At 39.2% G+C, this 20,428-nt stretch overlaps 1 protein-coding gene across 12 annotated transcripts in view; it reads right to left on the minus strand.

The window, feature by feature from the left end:
- The window catches only part of ehbp1 (EH domain binding protein 1), a 303,778-nt gene that overhangs the window by 50,904 nt on the left and 232,446 nt on the right, over window positions 1-20,428 (minus strand). For all 12 annotated transcript variants that reach the window (XM_031902914.1, XM_018094164.2, XM_031902913.1 and 9 more), the window contains 3 exons: window positions 12,808-12,946; window positions 11,851-11,954; window positions 7,847-7,970 (listed from right to left, as the gene is read on the minus strand). In XM_031902914.1, the coding sequence (XP_031758774.1) occupies window positions 7,847-7,970; window positions 11,851-11,954; window positions 12,808-12,946 (367 nt within the window). The remainder of the gene's footprint in view (window positions 1-7,846; window positions 7,971-11,850; window positions 11,955-12,807; window positions 12,947-20,428) is intronic.

Genomic DNA, 20,428 nt, shown 5'->3' on the forward strand with positions numbered 1-20,428 from the left:
TGCAGCTGTTTTTAACTCAATAGCACACACAAGAAATCTTACTTTTAATGACTACCATAAAGAACTATGGAAAAAAACTGAGGTTTCTCTAATATAAAATAATATTATAACATTAAATGCATGTTTTCATTACACAACCTGGGATTTATTCTCTCATCCCCAAGACATGGAAGTTTGTTTGCTCAGTTTTGTAATGACTGACAGTATCAAACACAGGCAACTGATGAACACAACTAACCTTTTTATCTGAGGAGCTAAGGGAATGAGTCCCCTTATCTCTGTTTCAATGTCACCATCACTTCTGAAACACTTGAATTCTGAATAAGGAAAAAGTGACTGCACTGCCCTGCAATGGCTGCCTCACCAGACACACTTAGCATTAACACATGTACAAGATCGGTTATCCAGAAACTCATTTTCCAGACAGTCCCAAAATGCTGTTATTTAAGCAATCAAATCTCCATTTTTCACTGTTTTTTTCTCTATACTTAAAAGACAATATCATACTAGAATTAATATATACTACTTATATTGATTCCAATTTTAAATTAAACATATTTAAGAAAAAAAAATCAGTAGAGGTATAGTATTCCCTATCTGGAAACCCCTTGTCCAGAAAACTCCAAATAACAGAAAAACCATCTCACATAGATTCCATTTTTAAAACGGATTTCCTTTTTCTCTGTAACAATAAACAGTAGGTTCTACTTGATGATTGACCAATATGAATCCATATTGGTGGCAAAGCAATCCTACTGGGTTTAATTAATGTTTAAATGTTTATTTTATGATTAAAAATCACAGCCGTCATATTTTACTAATTAACGTAAAAAAAAGGAAAATATAAATGCGTTACCTTGCCTTACAAGGCACTAATAAAAGCATTCCCTAGATACATCCTAGTAGGACTAGGAGCACTTTGCTGTAAGTGGAAAATAGTACAAGAACAAGATGCTGCTCTGTACAGATGACTTTAAGATCCATATTCATGGTCTCAAATTCACATCAAACCAAAGGTTAAAATAGAATAATTATCTATTTTCCCACTGGATATAGGTTTGATTTCCTTTTGTTTGCTGTTAGTGTTCAGTAACAAAAATTTGAGCCTTATTTACCAGCACTTTGGATGCACATGTTGTGCTGCTATACCGCTTAAGCTGAACATACACGAGCAGATCCGCTCGCTTGGCGATGTTGCCAAGCGAGCGGATCTTCCCCCGATATCCCCACCTACGGGTGGGCGATATCGGGGAGCATGAAGTTAAAAAAAAAAATATGTAGGCGGCAATGGGGCAGTCGGTTCGGTCAGGTTAGAAAATCCAGTCGGATCGGGGACCGCATCGGCTCGTTGATGCGGTCCCCGATCCGACTGGATTTTCTAACCTGGCCGATCGATATCTGGCCAATTTCAGGCCAGATATCGGTCGGCCAGCCCGCTCGTTTCTGCCCCTACACGGGCAGATAAGCTGCCGAGTCGGTCCAAGGGACCGATATGGGCAGCTTCTATCGGCCCGTGTATGGGGGCCTTTAGGCCAATGCCCCACGGAGAGATTAGTCACCCGCAATAAAGCTTTGCCACTGCGGGCAACTAATCTCTCTGAAAATGGCAACAAACAGAATTGCCGGTAAAAAGGCCAATGCAACGCTTCGTTTTTTTCCGAAGTCTCGCAAAGCTTTTTTTCCCCCGAGTCTTTTTCCGAAGTCTCGGAAAGTTGCATATTCTGCCCATGGTTATATGTAGATGGTACAATAATTGCTTGGTTTTGCTAAGCAACAACCTTTGAACAAAACATCCATGTGACATGGAGTAACCTTGTACTGCTCTGCAAGTAAAACGATATAAACAAATATTTTTTTTGCGCATGTCTGTGACGTAGGAGGGTAATTTACATCAGTGGGGAGATCAGCTTATTATGCTCATGTGCGCCAACCAACATGGCCGCCTAACACTGGCGGGGGAAGTTGTTTTTTTTGTTTAAAAAAAAAAAAAAAAAAAAAGTTATTGCTTCTCCCAAGCAAAGTGCAGACTCTTTTAGCTCTCACCTCTGGTGGGGGAAACAATATAAAGGTAATAGGTTCCCTTTAAGTGTTAGTACAGGTATGGGATATGTTATCCAGAATGCTCAGGACCTGGGGTTTTCCAGATAATGGGTCTCTCTGTAATTTTGATCACCATACCTTAAAGCCTACTAAAAATTATTATTATTTAAACATTAAATAAACCAAATAGGATTGTTTTGCCTCCAATATTACAAATATTACAGAGAAAAAGGAAATCAATTTAAACATTTTTAATTATTTAATTAAAATGGACTCTATGGGAAATAAAGCTTTCTGGATAACGGATCCCATTCCTGTATTTAGCAACTGCTCCAGTGAAACACAGAGGCACTTATCATACTGTACACATCTAGCTACATTATTATGTTATGCAGTTGGTCTTTTTTTTTTTTTTTTTTATAGATTTTTACAAATTATTTGCCTTCCTCTTCTGCCTCTTTCCAACTTTCGGATGGAAGTTATGGATTACTGCAGCCAAAAAAATCTATTGCTCTGTGAAGCCAATTTATTGTTTGTATTACTCATCTCTCTACTCAGTTCCTCTCCTATTCATCTTTCAGTCACTCATTTAAACCACCGCCTGGTTGCTAGGGTAAACTGACACCCAGCAACCAGATGGCTGCCGAAATTCCAAACTGCTGAACAGAAAACAAACTAATAAAAAAAAAATGAAAAGAAAGGCCAAATACATACTGTGCAGAATATTACATCATACTAATAGTTCACTTATAGATAATTACCCCTTTTATTTTTACAAGTTTAACAGAAAACCGTTTATCCTTCCCACCCATGTTTGTACAGCACTGCGATGGGAATGTGCCTGTTGCTGAAGGCCACCTGGCTGCCGGTAGTGAAGGCATAACAAGTTTATTAAGCAAGTACCACCTCTGCAATTAGAATTCCTCAGGATCCTTCCACATAGTTTATTGGTTCAGTTTTCATAACCATGAGCATCATTAGGGCAATGCAGTAATTAAGAGTTGTTAGAAAGTGAATTCTCAAACTGCAGATTAGAAAATTAAACTATTTCCTGATTACATATTAATGGAGCACAACAATAGCAGTTGCCATAAGCTTGGAAGGCAACCAAGGGATAAATCTGTGTACTTAATTACCATAAACAATGGCTGCATAGAAATGAAGTTTTATGCGCATTTCCTTCTGTAATATGTCTGATATCAGTACACACTTGACAATTCTTGTTCAATTATCTCTATTATTTAATGCGCTGTGAACGGCTCTGTGTAAATAAAATTAACCACCCAATTACTTTGAATTCATCTAGGGACAACGTAATAAAAAACTGTGGAGAACTGGAAGCGGTGACTAATCTAAAAACATTACAGAAGCTTTCACTTGATTCTGCCTATATTTGTCTGCACTCATTTAAGTGTGCTGCTAATTTAATTACATTTGCCGCCAATGGTCAATCGGAAGAAAAGAGCTTCTATGATTTAATTAACCCATATTCGCTGTAAACATAATCAGCGAGGAATCTTGTGCCTGTGACTAGCGGGAATCGGCATTTAACCCACTCGGCTTGGAGACACCTTCAGCGCCACATGTCCACAAAGAGTTAATGGCTAAATAATGGGCTTCTTTGTAAATAGCAAAGTTTAATTAGTGAAATTGCTTAAGCCATTTTAATGAATATGCATAGTGGAAATAATTTATTCTTTTAATATTTTCTTCCCAGTTTGTGTCTTATTTATAAATAAACACAATAAGAGCGGTAGTTAGCGAGGTGCCAGCCCAGGCGTTGCAGAAGGTTTGAGCCCCATTCTAATTGACGAAAGGAAAAGAAAGAAGTTAATCAGGGATGTGCAACCTGTACCCTCCAGCTTTCTACAACTACAACTCCCTGTATCCCACCATCAGACGAGGGTTAGCCATTCCTATCTATCCTGTCTATTCTGAAAAGATCAATAACAATGGTTGCACAATCAACATTTTTTAACATTTTTTATATGGGACCAAATGCCCTCTCTGCCCTATATATAGATTACAATGTGGTTTTACAAAAGAAAAATAATTATTATGAATGAAATGGCACCACACAATGATGAAAGTTGAGTCACGGTACGGTGTCTTTCAAGACTACTAAAAAAGATAGAATTGTGCAATCAGCAGGGATTCACCAAAGAATTTGGTTAAGATTATGTACCAAAACTAATGGAAATGGCACTGCTGTATTTGAGAGATTCTGGATAATGGATAATAGAGTTTTATGGCGAATATCTGAATATGATATGTGTGCGTTTTACAACAACCATAAAAGACATTATTTTCTGGCCAAAACCATATTGGCAGCAAACCAATCTTATTGGGTTTATTTAACATTATTTTTCGCAGACACAAGACATGCAGATCCAAATTACAGAAGGATCCCTTATCCAGAAAACCCCAGATCCCAAGCATTCAGGATTACAGATTCAATAACTGAAGTTAAATCACTGCTTGTGCATGTACGAGTGCATGTCAAGATGACAGATTTAACATAACCTTGATGCATCATTCATCCTGCTATAGTACCAAGAATATGTAGGACAGCAAAACTGACCTCCAAGCTTTAGGTATAGCAGAGCAAACAGAAACTGTCCCCAAATCTCATCTGAACCAACATTCAGGATGAGTTACCACCATGGCACTACTCTGGGCCCCAATAGGGGAATCATCCTCACAGTTTGGGAGCTGCTGCCCTAAGGCCAAGCACACTGAGGATCAATATGAGTGACGTAGCGTGAGTCAAACTGCACAGGCAATTATTTCCCAAAAAACACATACCGGTATGTTGTCAGGCAATTACTATCTATGAATGCTGTCACAATGAGGAGCCGTACAGTGAGTCACTGCCCTAACCTTTAGCATATGTCACAAAGATATTAGAGTGCAAACTTTAAGCCTTTCAAATTTTGAAGGCTACAAATGCTGGGATTCCTCAGACTCTTTCAGGTGTCCAGGAATTTTTTGTACATAACACTTTCTTCTACTTGCTCTCCCACTTCCACTCCCCAGAGCTTTTGTAAATGTGCCCCTAAACCTGCCAAAGGCATAATAAACATACAGCACTCCAGTTGTTGGGAACTATAGCCCCCAGGCTCTTTCATCAATATCTCAACTTGTCTAGTGATTATTTTATTAAAAGCACTGTAGAAATACAGGAATGGGATCTGTTATCCGGAAACCTGGTTTCCAAAAAGCTCAGAATAGGAAGGCCAACTTCCATAGAGGCTATTTTAATCTTTCCTTTTTCTCTGTAACGATAAACAGTACCTGTACTTGATCCTAACTAAGATATAATTAATCCTTATTGGAGGCAAAACAATCCTATAGGGTTTATTTAATGTTAAAATTATTTTTAGTATACAAAGGGAGAATGCAATAAAAGTTGGTAATAGAAAAAAATATTCACAAAGTGAAAATGTATGCCTCTGCCCAAACAAATTTGCCTTTGCACAAATTTAATATAGCTTTTTTAACCCCAGAAACTATTTTTGACAGTGGAAGAAAGATTGAAATTTTTTTAGTCTGCACAGTGTATGTAATAATGGTATTATGGCTCCAAAAGATTACCACCTTCAAGCGCATCTTAAAAGTGAGCAACACTCTGCTAAAATGCAATTTTTTTTCTATTTATGACTTTTATTACATTCCCCTGTTAAGGTATGAAGATCCAAATTAAGGAAAGACTCCTTATCCTGAAAAAACCCAGGTCCCAAGCATTCTGAATAAGAGATCCTACACCTGTGCAATTTACGCTATTTACATGCTAGAAGCAGCCTGTGCGCCAGTGCTCATCAGAATGTGGTGGGTAGCACAGTTCCATAAGCCAGCATTTTGGCACCTCCAGGTCTCCTGCCTAACCTGCGTGCCCCTTAATCTTTAGGGCATTGATACTCAGATAACAGGACAGATCACGCTACATGCCAAATGGTCAGATACTGCATGATTTGCCCATATTTGTATGATTGTGTGAACACACGGAAAGCTAAAATAAAACACAAGAATATATATTTCTTTTCTGTAAGCAGTGCTTAAGACTTGCTTGTTTCACTAATTCTACAGACAATGGCTCACACATAGCACGTGTTCCAGATATCAAGATGTATATAAGAAATCACTTAAACATAGTAAATAAGAAGACAGTCTGTGTAAAGGTCATAAAATCAATAAGTGCAGTAAGGATACACTGAATACAAAAATATTTGTCTATTTTACAGCTATGGAATTATAATATTTGCTAAATACCCCTATAAATATTTAATTTAAGCTCCCCCAAGGAATAACAGTAAATATTTGGTGCTTCCCACAGAGAAGATACAAGGTTATTAGGGTTTCTCACATTCTTGCTGCGCTCTGATCTATATTTCACTTTCATTCATTTTTCTAAATATATATACAAACAAATAAAAGCAATTATTGCAAATCTGTAAATAAACTTGGTTACATAGACAGTTTATATATATTATCTCACATTTTCTTAAACACTTCATTTTAATATTCTCTAAACATATCATAGTGGAGATGGTCACAATCCTCACCAGCAGCATTTTACCCGACTGGTGAAACTTACATCTTTACTTGTGGTATTTTCCAATGGAACCTACCTTACTGCTCAATCTGCAAGAGAGATCTTTATAAAAAAAAATAAATAACAGTCCAACATAATTGATTTTTCTTTTCCATGTTGAGTTTTTACAGTGGATTTTGGCTAATATCTTTGTCACAGCAACCAATATGGCAGCTCCTAATTATACACATGAATTTAATAGTTACAGACAATCATGTTCTGGGCACACCACCTGCTATTCTGGTATATATGCTTATATGACCACATGTTTAATTACCTTATATTCCCACATATTTAAATGCCAATATGGACAATGGAAGGGTTTAATAGGAAACCCCAGGCACATTTTATTACATATGTACCATTACACATTAGACAACCCATGGGTGTTTCTACCACAGATGCTAGGGCTGAAGGCAGCAGCCTTATTTTGTTGTATTATTTATTTAATGATTCTTTTAATGTAACTTCCATAAAGGCCTTGGGGCAGCATTGGCTGTAGTAAACAATTGCATCATTTATCAGTTGTTCCAAATGTTTAAAAAACACAACTGCATGTGTGATAAAATAATGTGTTTAATGTGTGTTTGTCAGGCATATCAACCACTTTTGCGAGGACTTTAAAATGTGAATTCTGAGATACAGATATATCTTCCAATGGAAAACAGATTTTTCTCCATACAAATAAATGTGCCTTCATTAAAAGAATAAAGTGCTGGAAGGGAAGAGCTCGGCGTGTATATTGTGTCGCCTCAGCAGCCAAGCAGTATTTTCGGCTTGGAGTTATCAAGCCAACAGAGCTTACTTCTGGTGCACTCTGCTCCGTTTCATGAGGTACAGAGCTGGCCAGCCTCCCTCCCTCCATCTCTCCACACACACATACACTCTCCCTATTGAATCAGTAGAACAGTGAAAATCTTACTTTTTCCCAAGCAGTGGCATATCAATGAGGCACAGATATGTATTCAAGCTCTGCATGGCTGAGCACACTGTTCAATAGTGCTGGCTCACACGGTATCAGGGTGAGTTATCACTTCCCATGAAGGCGCTCTTATCACTAGGGCCCAGAGAGGTGGCAGCAAATCGCAGCCTTTTCATTTTCAAGGCAGTTCTGCTGAACATTCAGGCTTCAAAGATTCACACTTCCAAAACTCTATAAGAGTTTGTGAACGCTCAATTTGCCAAAACTGTTTACAGTGTAATTGGGCACCGTACCTGTGTCCATGAGATAGCGAAGGCGCTTCTCCACCAGCGCGGCACGGGTGTCAATTTGATTCTGCTCGTTTTCTAGTGCTGCCAATTCTCCGACTACATACTGACTGGTGTCTTTGAACCCTTTCTGTATATATGAAAAAAAAGAACAAACAAGAGGGGAGAGACATCGCTTGTAACTTGACTTTTTCTTTTCGGAGATCACTTAGCAAAACACTTACCCTGACTATCAAAAGCTCTGAAGGACACACAACTGCCAAAACATCATAAAACCTATAGAATGATATTCCATCAGAGCCTCCTGCTGAACTGGAGTGGCGGCTATCATGTATAGGATCGGACAAATGCTTTACGATTTTCCTATGTTTTATTATATACTATAAAATTTTAACTATAGATCAGGGCAGCATGAAATGTAATTTGGAAGCAGGGGCAATATCAAATAAAGACTCAGCAGGCATATCATCTGAATTCACAGGTAATATCCTCCTTAATTGCTAAAGGATTACTAAAAGCAAAACGACCCACACACACAGATAATACGAGGGCGGAATATTTCCAAAGGCAGAGAAAATATACATTTAATCACTAAGGCAATTGAATGAAAGAAAAATGACAGGCAATGATTCAGTGCAGATAAGGAGACAATAATTAGTAATGGACTTCCGCTAGAGCAGTGCTGTCTAACTTATTGCATGTAGTGGGCTGATTATTTCTCATATTGCATGCTTGAGGGCTGGATTATATTAAAATGATGTCATACAATGAAGTCTATAGAGCCTTTGAGCAGACTGGGGCCACATAAATCCTTTAGAGGGCCAGATCTGGCCCGAGGGCCTTCAGTTGGACCGCCCAGTTGGACATCCCTGCACTAGAACTGGAAAGGTAATTACTACTATTCAATGCAGTAGGTAGTCCCGCATTCATTACATCATTTCTCTGCTAGTATTTCCCTTAGGCTAATGCCCCATGGGGAAATTACCTGTGATAAATCTCTGCTACTGCAGGACACTAATCTCCCCAAAATGCCTTCCCACTGACTACAATGTGAATTGCCGGTGGGAAGGCATATACATCACTAAGTCCCCTGAAGTTTCCTTTGCGAGGACTTAGCAATGCGTATTCCTTCCCACCAGCGGTTCACATTATTGCTGGTGGAAAGGCATTTCAGGGAGATTAATCGCCCACAGTAGCAGAGATCTGTTGTGCGTGACTAATGTCCCCATGAGACAGTAGCCTAAGGGAAACACTAGCAGAGAAATGATGTCATGCATGCATATGACACCATCAATTTGATATTATCTGGCCCACAAACATGTCGTTTTTCCAACTAACTGGCCCAGAACATGAAAAGAGGTGGACAGCACTGAAGTAGGCAATTAGGTTATTTATATAAAAAAATAAGGTAACAGACATGATGACTGCATCATATACTTTGTAAACAGGCGATAAAACAAGAAAACAATAGAAGGCCTGTGATTTTACTTTCTATAAGTCGCCAGGCTACTTAAAAATGCTGGGCTAATGCAATGAAGATGTATTTATGAGGCTTCAAACAAAAGGTAAGGATATTTTTAACTCTATATAACTATATCTCTGTTGTTTCTGCACCCACAGATAAACACTGAAACATTTAGAACAGAATATGCAAATCCTTTCACAAAAATAGGCTAAATGAAATATGCCATTTAATACTGCATATGTTTTAAGGCTTCAGTAATAAATGTTATATTTAACTAGATGTGTAGCAAATAACCCATGGCTTGTTCCACTGTAACTCTGATAAAAAACAATTGAACCACAATTACAGAATGGCAAGAAATGTATAAAAACTCTGTATTTTGCTAACTCTATAATGGGTAGAGTTTTTAAAACTTAATATGTATATATAATACCTGGAGGATTACTCCAGGGAAGGGATTCCCAACACCAGTACTCAAAGATCTCCAGCCATATAGATTTTCAGAAGATCCTCACCTGAGCTCAGGTAAAGGAAGTGTCATTAACACAGGCGGAGGTGTCACAATGACTCATTAATCCATATGCTCAGGTGAGGAGTTCCAAGGAAGCCGCACTGCAAGGGGTCCCAGAGCTGATTAAAGCCAACCAGGTGCTCACACCATTAGAGTGAATGGGAGGGAGTGGACAGTGCTCTTTAAGAAATATTGATTGGCACTAACTGCTGATCAAGTCAGAAGCAGCTGGTGAGGTTTAGGCTCGAACACCTGTTTCTTGCAGTTTACTTATTTACCTGAATATATATTATTATATCTTTTTAAATAATGACATTCAGGTTTGCATCCAACCCAATATGGAATGGGTTTTTTTTCACTATTTTGCTATGGAAATATAAAAATATAAAATGTTCCTGTTGCGGTGTTTACCCATGCTGCTCTAAAAGGGTTTATAACTCTGCAGATTTTGCCTTTCTTCTCCTTTTATAAGCTCCTTGTTGGAAAAAGTAACAAAGGCAAAAGGGCTGCCATTCATAATTAAGGGGCCCCATACTAATTTTACAGGTTCCCCCTTAAAAGAGGGGGGCCAAAATTATTTGCCCACTGGTGAGCTGGGCCCCTTGGGTGGTGGGCCCTGCCAACTAGTTAAATAGAGCCTCAATGGGGAAAAAGCCCCTTGCAAGCTCATGATCTGCAATGGCCACGCCTCAATTATTTAAAAAACCGAAACCAAAGCTCTACCCTTTCAAGGTCTATGAATCATGCTTTATGGTCCACCTCAGCCATGGCATCCCTAACTGTAGTACCCTGTTTTCCACCCCAACTGTGGCCCTGTAGGGCAAACATAGACGGTGGTTTGCTTACATGCAAGGATGGATTAATTGCTGGTTCAATCCTTCCCTATCACAAACCCCTGCTCCTCCCCTATCATGCCCGAGCTCCACCCAATCACACACCAGGTCTGCTCTGCTCCGTGGTGATTGCTCCCCTGGGAACTTTGAGTCCTAGGTGACTGACTAAATATGCCAAATGGTAGTGGTATAACTAGACAGGGCAGGAGGGTTCCCCTATGTTTGTTTGAGAATGTTGTGCTGAAAAGAAGCTCCTTTTTTATATGATGGAACATAAGCAAAGCAGTCAGAATGAGTGCACTTAAGCAGCGAGGCTCTTGACTGTAAATTAACCTTTGAGCTGCTGGTAGCTACATTCTGCAGCACTAGAGTAGGGAAGCTGCTCTGAAAACATATCAATATTACAGTAAATCTCAGAAGTGCTCTGGAGAACATGCAGGACACACAATTTTAGCATTAGGAGTCAGTGTTGCCTTTAAATTCAACATTGTGAATGGGAAGTGTCACAGTTTCACTATGCTTGCTGGGAAATATTTAGATCTGTGCACATTCAATGTCCCACTGTCCCCACAGCTGTCCATCAAAAGCAGCTTTCTCCCTGCGGTCTATTAAATATTTCCCTCACAAATCAATTTTACACATGATCAGCCCATACTCTTACTGAGCTCAACCTCTCCGTTAATTAAGTGAAGAAATTACCATATATATTATATTAATGCAAACATCATTCAGCTGGTAATTCACGGCTGATCTGGATAATGGAAAGGTTGAACACCCATTAACCCGAGCCAACAAAATGGGTTGGCTGGGAAATTTTCGCAGGTCTCTTGTGACTTATCCCTCTAACTGCAGCACTGCGGTATCTGCTACTGTAATAATTAAAATCCTCCCGCTAGATCAATACTGGGATCTCTCTATGGGAAGTGCCCTCGATGGAAACGCCTCAAAGAAGACAGGGGCTTGTGCAAGTGGGAGAAATTCATTTTTTTTATCTGACAATTATCACCTCCTTGCAGACTAATTCAGCAGTATGCTCCTCTTAAAGTGCTTTGAATGCACCGCAGATTGGCATCTCTAAAAGAAGGGGGGGGGGGGTAAAAACTAACATCTCATTTTTAACAAATAAAAGCACCATTTTCCCATACAGTTCAAAATTATCAGCAATCATGAAATAGGATGGAAAGAGAGGAAAGAAAAATACATTTAGCACTTCATCTTCTGAGGGTTTCTTCTGGGTTTCGGTTATCACAACTTCTTCATTCACTCTTTTTGTGTCTTCTTGCATTGATCTTTGCCTTTTCATCTCTTAAAAAAATAAATAGAGGACAGGCAACTTGAGTTATTTTATTGTGGAAAACGGGACTGCAATGCAAAGCAGGGCACAGACCAATGGCATTTTCAAATATTATGGTAGGGGAACGGTTTAAAGGGGCAGTTAATATCAAGCTTTAATTCTTTGAAGTGACACTCAGCAATATATATGTAAAAGATTCCAGAGCACAACAGGGCAAAACAAAATGTATTTACTATGTTTCAGCTGACTAAGGAAATATTTTTCCACCAAATATAAAAGCAGAATCAAAACATCCAATCAGACATTTGCTTTCATTAGGTTAGCTGCACTAGACTAATCAAAGCTAACTGCTGACTGGATACTCTGGATCATTACAATTGAGCTAATGTGCATTAAGTTTTAGGGGGCATTAGAAAATTGCAATCGTGGGGAAAACTTTTACATGGTGCCTAAGTGCTGCATGAAAATTGTCTCACAGTGTTCCCCAATGGCTATGTTACATAGTTAAGTTGGGTTGAAAAAGGGCCGAAGTCCATCAAGTTCAACCCTTCCAAGTGAACCCTGGGTGCCAGTGACACTGCTGAAAAGATTGCAAGTGGCTTCATGGAAATACATGCCTGACATTTTTGGGAATACTGGGTGGGAGGAAAAATTAGGATTAAAAAATAGTAATGGATGAATCATTCTAATGCCAGCTGGTTTGCCTTTATAGCTGCAGAAGTGAGGGGCTTCACTTTCATTTAATACATTTTATACATATAGCCTCCTCCCCCATTTTTGCACACACACACATACTAAGGATTAAACACAGCACAATGATACGCTTGGACTGTAAAGGCAGAGACTGACAAGATAACACCATACCTGGCCGGCTCTCTACATATTGACTGAAGGACTGAAGCTGTGTTTTTCTGACTGTAGAATCTTTATTGAACACAACAGGGTTCTTGAAGCGGTCAGGAGCCTTCTGCAGTCTCTCAGAACGAGTATCTTGGGCACCATTCTAGTAAAAAATATATATATTGGCAGTTTGATATAATGTGAGTACCCATATTCTGAGTAAAATAAATCATTTGTGTTGAAATTTTGGTATGTAAATGGCCTGGGGGCAACATACACTTATAGACATATTAAGAACTTAAAAGCATGAGTTAATATAATGTGGCTGGCAAGCTTGACGGAAGACTTGAATCCAAAAAAAACCAAAAATACGGTTATGCCTTATTCCAGAAAAAAAGATGACAGTAATTTTGGCATGTGTATTCACCCCAATTAGTTGTTTTCTCTGACTCGTGTACATATATCTTCATTAGGTGGGCTATATTGGGTTGATTTGATTGTTGATGACTGGATCACAACAGCAGGCTGTCGGGGTGAGGACTACATCAAGAAGCCTAAGTGGTCTTCAATCCAACAGGAAAGATCCAATTCAGATCTGATGGATATTTGGCCAGGTACCACTTAAGTAGGCACATCAGAGGGCCCTGTACATGGGCAGATAAGCTGCTGAATAGATCTGAAGGCCCCAAATCAGCAGCTTAAATTTGCGCATGTATAGCCACCTTTACATTGCTACCTGCTAGGATGTAGGCAGTAGCCCTACCAATTTCTTTTTGTTTAGAAACAAAGGTCAAAACTGGCATAATGAAGAGGGTAACATTAGCTGAGATTATATCATGAAATAAACATGTGTCGAGCTATTTTACCTGGCAGGGTGAGGGTGGCATTATTAATGGGTGAGTAAAGAAGAAGCAAGTTTTGTTTTCTATATACATTTTTATAAACATTGTCTTGCAATAGTATTCAGACCTTTGAGCAGTTCTCTCATTCTACCAAATAACAAATCCTATACTGACATTTTGCTCTTGGTGATATTTCAAACAGCAAAAAATCAAATGATTTTTAATGTGACAAACATTTATGATGAAATTTATCTTCCCAAGAAAATAACTTTTTGCAAATGGTGTTGCCACAATGTCATATTTTTCAAAGCCACCTTATTCAGCAATTATGGCTGAAACTCATTTGAGGTAAATATCTGTACCACATTGTATACTATTTGGGAGTGATATCGGTCCATTGTTCCAGGCAGATTTGTGCAGGGTATTTATATGTTGCTTGTGCACCTCAATGTTTAAATAATGCCTCCGATTCTAAGAGGAACAGACATCAGGTTTTGCCTGGGTCATTTCAGGACATTCCCACTTTTGTTCCTGAGCCACGGCAGTGTTACTTTGGCCTTATGTTTGAGATCATTGCCCTGATGAAAGATGAACTTTCACCCAAGCTTCAGACTAAGACAGGATGTCTAGCAGTAGCTGCCTGTGTTTTGTACATCCATTCTTTTTCTTTTTTAAAAAGATAACCAGGACCTGCTGATTAGAAGCATCCTCATAGCATGAAGTTGCCACCACCATACCCATAACTGGGTGCTATCATGAAGTCCCATGGCACATATAGTGGTTTTATGCCTCCAACACCATGTTTTTTCCACATTCACCCAACACCATGCACTATGCCTAATGTTTTTGCAAAGTTTTCTATGGTTTATGATGTTACATTATTTACTGATGTTTGTATGAATATTCTCAAGCTGTCACAGGCATTACTTTAGAGGTTATTTAATCTTATTATCTATTTTACTGCAAGCTACGCTCTTTTGTTTATACCTATATTAGCCATATTAGTTGCAGAGAGGCTCCATGCAGCATAATTCACTAGCCTCAGGGACATAATGTCTGCTTTGGATAGGAAAACAAGCTGCCTCCATGATAAAATCTTTATCTTTTTATACTTTCACACATATATACTGCATGATACATATAACAACTGATATTTTACTGCAGCTCCAAACTATTTAATGAACAAAATGTTATGGACAATTGTTCAGCAGGCAATAAGTGTCAAGAGATGATATATTTATGCCATCCATTTTTACTCATTTCTATGAGTGTAGATGAACATTAGCTGCTTGCCCTCCAACCTTTGGCTCTCCATCTGTTGTTGAACAACATTCGGTACCCTAAATAAGGAAGGAAAATGATGAGCTGCCTGGTAGCTATATAAGACTAATGCCATACAGGCTAAGAATCAGCCCCTATGCTGGCATTAGCCTTTCCCTATTCCAGAATGAGTGGATTTTGGTGCAGACACGTGACAGTATGCATTTTGCGCCGAAATCTGCTCCCTGTGCCTCTATCCTGGCCCACGCAATGGTTCCGGGTGCAGGTACAGGCAAAGGCTGATGCCAGAGTAGGGGCTGAAACATAGTCCAAGAATCAGCCCTGTTTGGCATTAGCGTAAGAGGAATGGTTGAGAAGCTTCATACTGCAGTCATAAAAAAAAAGGATAACCCAAACCATAAATATTTATAAAAGCCGCGATTTATTTTGATCATGTATCAAACGTGTGGTTTAAGAGCGAATCAAGGAAGCCCCAATCTTCTGTATTTATCTATTCCTTCCCAGAACTTGTTTTATAAAAAAAAAATCAAAATGTAACAGCTATCAAGGTTTAGGCTCTCTTTCCCATTCTTATTTGAAAAAAAAATGCATTAAAATGTATAGTAACAAGCATATGATCATATTCGCAGATATGAGGTATCTCACATTAAATGCCTTCCCTTTCATATGGTTGGGAAAAGCAATTTAACGTAACATTAACAGGTTCACCAAGTCCTTCCATCAAGAATTTCAACCTTGTAAACAGGAAGAACAGGAAGTGACATGCACTTAGGAAAAATAACTTCCTTCGGACTCCGGTTCAGTCAAGATAAGGAAAGCAATACCTTTAATCTGCTCGTGTCAGGCTATGATCTTTTCCAAGGGACCAATTTAAATGTAGGTGTTGTCGGTGCAAAAACGTTTATTTTCGAGTAAGAAATGATGAAAGGAAAAAGCCATTCGGTGACTGTTAAGGGGTTGATTTGCTAAACTTTGCATGCACACTATGGCATGGAGCATGTGGCGGTGAGCTTTCAGTGGGTGATCGGTATCAGCTGTAAAGCTTGTACTGGCTAATCTCTTCCTCTGTCCCTGCAACTTTACTAGGGAAGGAATCTATCATTCTCCAGTCCCACAGACGTGTATAACAAGGAGAACTAGTTTCTAATTTTATGCCCATTCAGATAAACCACTAATGCTATATAAAGTCTAATAGGCAGGATTAGAATACAACCCCACTGAACTGCATTTCATCAGCTGTACCTCACTAAAGCCAGATTTGTAGGTAAGCCCTTTACGGCTATGATTGTTATTCTTTTTTTTCCTCCTCTCTTGCTATCCTTGCTGGGCTTCCACTGCTAATACTGGTAGCAAATTCAAATGGTTCTATCAACATGAAAGATCCCAGAAGGCTAAACCAGAACAGTGTATGGAAGCTGCAGATACTGCAGTGCTGTGTACCAAACAAATATTTCATTTTACACCTAATCTTTTATTATTTTTATTAAGTGTTTTGAAAGTAAATAGGGGAAGGCTAAGATGCATGACTAATAACTGAGCCTGCTGAATGTTCAAACTGGTTATCAAAAGCTACCAAGACTTTGCCCTCTCCCTGAATTGAGACAATCAATAATGAGGGAGTAAGCCTAGAAGCCTATTCTTTAGCCTAAAGGAGGCCGGGGATGCGGAATCCTCTAGGGAAGGTAACAGTTTATCCTCCTTCCACAAACGGAGAGTGCTGCGTTTATCAATGTTTAAAGTGGGATTTTATTATTAAACGCCAGCATGCACACCCTGGCTGCTGCCAAAAGCTTTCCCCTCAAAAGGAGGGGTCCTTGCTTACAGTTATTCTACATGAACCAACTTTCTTATAAGAAGATAAAATAAATATGCACATAAACAAAGACTATATGGAAGAAGCAAAGAGTGGGCATCTGGAGAAAATGCAGTTACATTCATTAATAGGGGCGGTATGTGCAAGGTTGTGAGAGGAAAGCACTTGGGTTTATCCATCAATGACTGTACCAATCAATCTAGAAGCAAGTATCAATGCATACACATGCCCATATCTATATATAATTAGTCTCTTGCCCTAACTATGTACATATATGGCTATGGGAGGAGCTAAAGCTGTATAAGGAGAAGATGACAGGGGAAACCAAAAATCCCATTTGTAACCTGCCCCGCCCCCTCAGTGATGTTGTAGGCGGGGCAGGTCAAGCACGGGTCTATAAATAGATGCAAAGCAGCAGGCCAGGTTGAGTGCGGGTGGAGAAGGGGAGGGTTAGGGTCAGGTGCAGGTTACCAAATATTCGACCCGCACATCAATGTTTCCAACATTTGAAAAATGCAAAAAGAAAATGCAAAAAGAAATGGTGCGCCACGAGTGGCAACATTTCTAACCACACCTATTTTTGTGACCATGCCCCCTAAATACCACTATCATTTTACAAAATTTGGCAGATTATGGAAAGTTTGAACACACTTCTGGGGGTTTTGGGGTCTTGTTTTATGTGTTATTACAGTTTCGCTAATGAAGGTGAAATTGCCCTTTAACATGCAAGTTTCAGTTCCCCCAAGAGACCTGTTTGGCTTATTAGTTACAATTGTATCTCAGCGCAGGTGTTGAGTATTCTGGGCTCTCTGCCAAAAGCTTACTTATTTAATTAAGTTTGAGAAACTTTATATTTCCTTGGCGTTCAGTGCAGAAGATCAAAGGGAAATTTGGGACTTTTCAATAAGAATTTTGGACTGAGGGATGAGCTGTTAAAATTGGGACTGTCCACAAAAATTGCGATAGTTGGGAGGTATGCAGTAATTCACTGGCCTAGCCCTTCAATCACCTGCTAGGTCCAGGCCTGGTTTTACAAATTTTGCCGGTTAATTTTTTATGCCTCCTGTTTCCTAATTTTTCCCCCCCTCAGCACTTACTATTGAGCACTCCAACCTACTTTCCAGAACCAGGACCTCCCCACACCCCGATGAGTAAATTCTCTGCTCCCTCACGCCTATTCCCTGGCCCAACACTGAAATACCCCAGTCCCCTCTCCGTGACGTCACCCCCCTCCCTCGATGCTGGTCAGTAAGCTTGGGGAAAAAGTTGGCAACCCTAGTTACCAGACCTCGACTACCATCTCTGTGAAAATCTAAAAAAATAAAAGGCAACATGTTGTTCTATCACAACACAATCTGTACACTAAAAGAGTTATGGAATATTAATATCACTTTTCAAATTCTTCAAAAGTATGTTGAATCAGAGGCAGAGGGCAATCACTGATACAGGCAGTTTGAGGACATGCTAAATATTCAGACAATTTGACAGCAAATAATAACACATTTTGTTGACTAACTTTTGAGAAAACATATTTAGGCAAAAACTTGATAGACACAAACAAACCTATTCACACACACAAATATGCACCTGATTAAACGTTCATCTTCTCAAAACATTAACCATTTAATGCAATCGTTACCTGCCCAAAATAATGAAATCTGATCCCACCGTTCCTTCTGGGCTAAACAATGAACTAAAATCGCAGCCTAATCCCATTTTAAGAATTCTTTTTATGTGCAAGGACTTCTGCCACTTAACAAATATATTCTGCTAAGCTGGCTAATTCTGTTAGCCTTTTCAGCTCTTTCTATAAATCATGCACTGGCTTCATTTTACATAAAACCACAGAGAGAAAGGCTAGACTGGAAACACACTCACGGGCAATTACCTTCAAATTAATAAATAAAAAATAATAAAAACCCGGGCTGGCTATAGGTTTTTTTTGTTCAAAGACAGACTGAAAGTTCTCTGGTGCTGCTCCTACACACTTTCATCACCAATTTATTGGAACGGACAGGGTAAGAGAGGCAATGAAAGTCATTGTTTTGGTACTTCAAAGGGCCTCTGTATCTGGGAGAAGAAAATCCTTTCAGTCAGCAATGGAGTCCCCTAACAACCTGCAGGTGGGTGAAAAGTTATACACAACTCCATGGGTCCCAGAGCTATCATGATATTATGTGTAGGTTTTACCCCAAGCCCTCCCCCCAGGCTGAGTCAATGAATGACTTGCTTAGGATCTAAGCAGAATATAAGAGTGTGTCTCTATGTCTGTGTGGCTATACATACATATAAATTCTGATGAGGTGAAAAGGCAAAACGCAGTTTGTTAATCTTTTAGTTATTATACCTGGTTATCTTAGGCTACAAAAACATTTAAACCTACGGGAAATGACAATACTTTATAAATAATGAAATTCCTCCAAATTTAATATGAAAAATTATATGCTTATGGCACATTGTGCGAGGAGCACTTGCCTGAAAATGCAGGAACCAGCACCATAATTTTACTTTGTCTGCAGGTTTGGCATCATATTTTCCTGCAAATAATAATCACCAGGGCAAAAAACAAACAAACAAACAAACAAAAAAAAACTTACAAAACCCATTATCATAATCAGGAGAGAGATTTAACAAAAATGGCAGCATGCAGTCTATGTGAAACAAGTGCCAAGATAAATATGGTTCATTTATTTTGATGGCTGATGGCAGGTTAGGTTAGTTCTTTGTGCCATCTTTACCACTCCAAGCTGTAACCAAAATGCCTGCATTTGTCACAGCCCATTTGTATTGGGCTACAAGTAACTTAGGTAATTAGCCTTTTTTTATTTTAGTACAAAGAACCATGTACTGCAGTGCCTTACAACAGAATGGTGTAAACACACAAATGACATACAAATGCTGACCGATATAGTTTGTGCCACATAATATATCTGTGTCATTTTGATTCTATCCTGTACGCGCAGCAGAGTGGCTAATCAGCAATGCTCCCAATCATTCTGACCTGGGCACTATCTGCAAGTGATTTATATGTTCCCTCTTGTTCACACTGATTTCCTTGCAAATCCAGGCACTTGGTCCTGATAAAACTGCAGCCACTAAGTGTGTGAATGTAACAGGGACCTTAGGCTAATGTCCCATGGAGAGATTAGTAGCCCGTGATAGATCTCTTCTACAGCAGGCTAATAATATCTCTCCGAAATTCCTTTCCACTGGCAACAGAGTGAATCGCCGGTGGAAAGGTCTATGCATGGATTTGGTTTTCTGAAGTTGCACAAAGTTTCCTCTAGCTTAAGCCTTCCACCAGCAATTCCCTTTTCGCATGCTGATTTGTGAATGTAACTTTACTTAAGAAAAGTCACTTCAACTGTACAGAGATCTACCTTTGATTTTCCCGGTCACACTCACATGTCCCCTTGGCCACACCTCCATCCAGCGGAACCCTAGACTGTTGATTAAAAGCATATTATTTGATGGTATGTCGCTCTGCTGTTCCCCAAATAACTGAAAACATCACCAGAAAGATGGATTTTTTTAAAGTGCAATTAAAGGGAAAAAAATGAGGGTGTCAATGTGTTAGACACTCTCCAGTGAACATCACTGCTAACCTTAGATTGCCCAGGGTGGTATTCCTGCTGCACACCACCGCCAGTGCCCCAGCAATCCTCTTTAGGTATCCTGGATGCTGCACATGAACAGTAGAGTAAAGGTT

The sequence above is a fragment of the Xenopus tropicalis genome, chromosome 5 (assembly GCF_000004195.4).
Source record: "Xenopus tropicalis strain Nigerian chromosome 5, UCB_Xtro_10.0, whole genome shotgun sequence".
In the NCBI taxonomy this organism is placed as follows: Eukaryota; Metazoa; Chordata; class Amphibia; order Anura; family Pipidae; genus Xenopus; species Xenopus tropicalis.